The 6,020-nt window shown below is 44.9% G+C and overlaps 1 protein-coding gene across 1 annotated transcript; it reads left to right on the forward strand.

Moving 5' to 3' along the window:
• Positions 1 to 4,669: 4,669 nt before the first annotated feature.
• LY89DRAFT_744051 (uncharacterized protein) lies at positions 4,670 to 4,996 on the forward strand (the record flags this gene model as incomplete). The annotated part of the gene is made up of 1 exon (XM_018221015.1): positions 4,670 to 4,996. The coding sequence occupies one exon, from the start codon at positions 4,670 to 4,672 to the stop codon at positions 4,994 to 4,996; it is 327 nt and encodes a 108-aa protein (XP_018060537.1).
• Between the last annotated feature and the right edge of the window lie 1,024 nt (positions 4,997 to 6,020).

Genomic DNA, 6,020 nt, shown 5'->3' on the forward strand with positions numbered 1-6,020 from the left:
GAGCAGAGTGACGAGGGGTTTATATACAGGAAGCTGGACTACTCGCTTAGAGCCAAGGTCACGTGTAGCATCGTTACAGAACCAGATCTGTAACATATATATTATAATTCTAAAGTCACGTGGCTAGAGTATGCACGTGACTTGTGACCTCTATATGTATCTCGCGTTTTTTTCTCTCTTTTTTCTCTTTTACTTTTAGATTCTAAGAGATAGCTTAATCGATGTTACGACTTTTTCTTTACCCTAGTAAAGTCACGTGGGTTAGTATAGTGAATGAAGTAAAGTAAAGCAATAATATAGTAATTGTGACAGCACTGTGACGATGGTGTGAGGTGGCGACGCAACGTCGGGCTATTCATTTAGAATCTAAAGCTAAGGAGAGAAGAAAGGAGAGGAGGAGAGATCTATATACATATACATGTCAGAAGTAAGGGGATGTCAGGTGAGGAGCTAAGCCCCATTAGGCTTAAAGCTCGGGAACGCCACTATTCCCGGCCTGGCCTCTGTCACAGGCGATTAGGACAGGCGATTGGCTCAGGCGATGGGCTCAGGTGATCCGTAACAGCCGGCGCTGTGACAATTATAATTATTAATAAATAAAAAAATAAAGCTGAATTAAAAAATAAAAAAACAGTATTTTTCTTTATAATAATAGTAATTGTAACAGCACGCACTCTGGACTATGGAATCAAGACGTACATACTAATCTGTGAATAATAGACAAAGAACTAAAAGAGTGGAAGAGTGTTGAGGGCAGATAAGCTGGGTCCTCAAACACTAGCTGAAACAATCACATGACCACAACCACTAGTCACACCAGAACTGTGATAGTAATGCCGATTTATTGAAAATATTTTTAAAAAATAATAACGGGTAAATCAGACAGAAAAGCTCGAAAGCAGCAATGTGCACGATTCGGTCCAATCGAGCTGCAGTTAGCACCTTGCTAGTCGCTGCATGGCGACCAACGTCAAGTTACTATTAGTTAGTAGAATAGCGCCACCGCCTTTTATAGGCTGTTTTGGGAGCGCTAGAAGAAGATCAGAGGTAAAGGCTATATAAACAGATCACTCGACTTATGAGTCATTCCGGATAAAGTTAGGAAGGCTTCTAAGCGCGTCGGAGAATCGTTTCCCCGGAGCCTGCGCAATTAGCTTCCCCGCCTATCCTCACAAATTCTCACCAACTTTATACTTCAACATCATCACTATTATCACTATCATCAAATAATAGCACCCACTCTAACCTAACCTTCGAAATTGTTTGCTCGTAATATCGCTGCTTTTAACGATACTGAGCTAGATCGGTTCCTAAAAGCCAACGCAGGGTTAGGATCCTCCCGAACTTTTATAATCTCCAGGGCTACTAAGGTTCATATACAGATCCGTTGATGTAGAGGACCCAGAGAATGTAAAGAAAGACGAAGTTCTGCTTCAGAGATTGAGGTGAGAGGCTATACTCCGTCTCCGTCCTCTCCATCCTTCTCTAATTATCGTGGTAGAGCGCGAGCGAGCGGGCAGTCTCGTCCGATCGATCTCGACGACCTTACGGCACGCCTCGAGGCAGCATCCACCGACAGAGACGCAGACGCACCGCCTCAACGACGACCCTCTGCATCGTATTAGATGCTGGTTAACGGACGCCACGAATTAGTACCTGTCGAAAAGCCAGCTAACAAAGAAGCATAGCCTCGAGATAAACAATGGGAGGCGTGGCACACCAGCATAGACGAAAACGGGAATAAAGACCCTAACTACGCCTAGAGCCGGGATACGATAGAGCTATTAGACGAAGAAGAGGAGTATTAGTGCGGTCTAGAGAAAGAGACCGAACACTACAATATACTCGTTAATAAAGGCGGCCGACCCTTACACCTAGTTAGTCTTGGCCGTGATATTCTAGACTCGGAGAGTACCGCGAGATCCTGTCGTATTAGCAGCGTGTTAATTATAACTATAAGGGGAGGGTATTTTGGAGTTAGCTATGTGAGTGGCAAGAATTTTGCGAGTATCAACGAGCGACAAGAAAGGCGGAAGGCTACTTTTCCGAATATCGCGAACGGGTGCAGAAGCGGTTGAAAAGGCACGGCTTTGAACGGCCATTTTAGCTAGATGAGGATTTGGATCAATAAGACAAATTGGCGACGTGGATCGAGTTTCTCAATTATAAATACCAAGACTACGACAAAGATATGAGATTCGTCGAGCGTCTTTAGCTATAGTACGACGAAGCCTGGAAGGAGCTCGTGGACTCACAGGTCTTGAGACCGTCCGAGACAGAGGAGTTCATATGCAACATCAAGTCTTTGTTTCAGCGCGCAAGTAAAAAAGAACGGGCTGAGAAGGCTGTAGAATCCGCGAAATTGGCCGTGATGTCGGCCCAGAACGCTATTCCTAATCTACCACACACTTATATCTCCCAGCAAGCGACTCAACAGAGGCTAGCAAAAGCCCAATCCCAACTAGACGCCGCAATAAAGTCGCTCGAGTCGATCAAGAGACGTAGTGACCTCATCTACGAATTCCTTAAGAAGACGAAGCTATCTTAAATCACGAATAATGGTAGGCCGAAGCAGAGTTATGTAGGTGCCAAAGAAGATGCAGAGTACTATAGCATACTACTGCGATGGATTCTACAGCAGATCCCCTTGATCGAGCTCGAGTTGAACCAAGCTAAGGTGGCTGAGAACGGGGAAGGTGGTGGGAAAAGGCGCAAACGTAATCCCGCCGACGACCTCAACCAAGAGCGAGCTTCAAAGCGGCGGAAAGAGGATAATGAGAACAATGCTTTATCGAACCACAGAACGCGTGCCTCTACAACCCAAACGACTTCTTAAGACTCCTCCTCGACGCGGCGGCCACTACAAACAACAGGACACGAGGGACAACTCAAGCACAACTCTTATAACGCAATAGAAGGACGGGCTATTAAGTAGCCTAGACACAGTAGACAGAAGACAACAACCGCCACAGAACTAATATCAATTAGAGAGCCTCTTTCTACCCAATCGGATAGGTTAGAGCCTGATAATAGTGCTACGCAAGTGCCCTAGAAGCATATAAAAGTCGAAGACTCGCGGGCCATTTACCTGAATTTAGTATGCTCCCAAAACGAGGTGAACTAGCTCCACCCTATTGTTACGGACCACCTGGATCGCCTGGCTAATCGCCTGTCACCTGACCTAATCGCCTGCCTAATCGCCCGCGACAAAGGTCAGGCCGGGAATGGTGGCGTTCCCTAGCTTTAAGCCTATTGGGGCTTAGCTCCTCACATGACATCCCTTTCCCCTGGCATATATATATCTAGATCTTCTCCTCTTTCATTCCCCTTCTCTTCTTTACCTTTAGATTCTAAGAGATAGCCGAATCGATACTTCGTCTACGTACTGAGCTTCCCACCGTGCTGTCACACCTATGAACCTCTATTACGCAAGTCGAAACCCTCTAGCCCTCGCAGCCGTCTATCGTATAAGAAGAAGTTAATAGCGTTTATAGGCGCAAAGCCTCAAAGGATATTAAAGTCGGGGTAAGAGTGATTCCCTAGTGATATCTCTCTTAGTGGCGAGCACCTGGGTTATTACGGTGCTGGATCAGCTACGCTTAGATGTCAATGACTCTAGTCTTCGGAATGATAAGACCGCGGCCTCTTTTAGAGTGCGTCGCATCCAAGGCGTGGTAATTAGCCGGGCCGATTTGATTTACTCGCTTTGCACAAGAAGATTTTAGGCGGGTACTATATATTTAAAACCCAATCAATCGATTAAGAATTTGGTCGGTCGCGACATGATGGGGACGTTTTTGCTGCGCTAGTGACTAGTCGTAGCACCGGCTAAATACAGCATCAACCAACAGAGTAGTAATACGGAGCTTTAAGACGAAGCAAGAGGGCGGTTAGAACGATTAGAACTAACCCCACTAGTTTAAATCGCCCCCCCCAACTCCAACAGCGGAGGCGAACGACTACCAATCAAGTCTGTGTAACGGCGTATTACCTGCTTTAAATGGGGCTCCCAACTATTGCCGACAAAATGTACTAGTATGGGGTGCATACTGCATTCAGAACGCTCCTATACATATTAGGTTTATGACTCACTATTTGAGAATGGATGCAAGGGTTTCTTTGCGTATGTAACTATCTTATCCTCCGGCGTCCACTAATCTGGCGGGGTTGGTTAGCGGTAAGCTACGCCCTACTAGGCTAAGTGCGGCTGAGAATGTGCGGGGCATTAGATTCGGTTAGCCCCCAATTCTTCCTTTTCAAAACCGCTCGAATCCAATCAATAGATTGTTAGCAACAACGACTATCTAGGCAGCAATATGCATTGATAAGAAAAGAAGCGCCTTCTATTAGGGGAGAATAAATTAAGGGAAAGGCCCCTAATCATATAAGTCTGTGCAATTGTAACGTGTCTCGACCAAGGCCTACTTGCAGACTAAGCCATATTCTTAGCCTCCTCCTTATCATATAGTAAGATCTCTATAAGAACCGCTAGCAATCTCAATTTTCCTGGTTAAAGTCTAAATCCAAGCTATAGACTTCTGTTTGCTTCAAGATCCTAGAATTGCCTTTCTAAGCAATTACCCTCGCAAAAATAGCAGTGTGCGTTGACTCTTTCCCAACCTAGCCTCTCAACAACCACCTAGACCTCCCCGATGCCTATGCTCCAAAGATGCGCTTAGAATCGTATGACCCTGAAACCTATCAGAGGCTTCCATCTATTTCCGATGCCGTTGCGAAGTTTGATTTCATCGATAGAGAGAGTCTCATCTCGACTACTATCCGAGAGCTCTTTCTTAGTCACAAAATGGATCGAACATTTGGTCTCATCCTTCTTCATCGCTATTTCGACATCAATGAAACCAAAAGACTCGTGGACTATAGTGGCACCTCTGTACCTTGGCGGCTAAGCAAGACCTCAGGAAACATAAGGCCATCCAACTGGCTTCTCACTGCTAATGGAGTATACGACTATATGAGTTTTACTACACCTTTGTAAGGGATGAAGCCACGGAGCCTGACCTTGCGAACGCGGACCAACTAGCCTTTTTTGATGCATTTAAGAAGCTCCTCCGCAAATATAATGCGGAGGGACTCTGGGGTCTCTGTCGATACCCAGGAGATGACTTTCCGAGACGAGTTAAAGTTACCGAAGGGCGCGCTAATATCAACTTAAGGCCGGAGGATGTAAATAATCATCTCCATCATCTCCTTCTCTAGACTATCACTAACTAACGATAATATTGCAGTACCCGAAAGATATAACGTCGCGCATAGCCGCCTAGTTTTTCTCCCCCCTACTTTGGGAGTTCAAATGCAATTGCGGCTACAAGTACGAGGGCTCAAGTCACACGGGCGAACACAATGGTCATAGGGAGAGCACTTGAGAATTGCAAATGGACGGATGAGCTAAAATGGACTAATTGTATCTACCTTGAAATTCATTTGAATTTTCATGTTTTATGTCAGCTAATTCACCGCATAATGCATAGCAATACACACATTAGCAAACCACGTAAACGAAAAGTCATTAAATCCTTATAAATTAGACTCGCTTTTAGTATTTAAGTGGAAATTAATTCATGTGATTTGGAATCTGTGTGTTTCCTCCTTTTGTGGCGCCCCGTGATAATATAACTTGTTGGAATTGTCGCTCGAAGGTAAAATACGTGAATTCCTAATTCTAGTCGCTAAATAAGCCTTTAAATCGGGTTACCTTAACGAACATGGGGACAAAAGTCCGTGCGTTCAGGGCATCAGAATCATGAATTTTATTAATTAATTAGCTGTAGACCAGCCACATCGCTTAATTAAGTCGTGTACCCAGAAGTCCTGCTGCTCAATAAGCCCATTGATCCATTCCTGAGGAATTTTGTCCCATTCTTCTAATACTGCTACAACCATTTGAACCTCAGTTGTTGGCTGCCTTAGGCGCCTATGGAGAGCTTGTTTTATTCTCCTCCAGCACTTCTCAATAGGATTCATATCAGGGCTAACTGCAGGATGGGGGAATAGAGTAATAC

This window comes from Mollisia scopiformis, assembly GCF_001500285.1.
Source record: "Mollisia scopiformis unplaced genomic scaffold LY89scaffold_49, whole genome shotgun sequence".
Taxonomy (NCBI): Eukaryota; Fungi; Ascomycota; class Leotiomycetes; order Helotiales; family Mollisiaceae; genus Mollisia; species Mollisia scopiformis.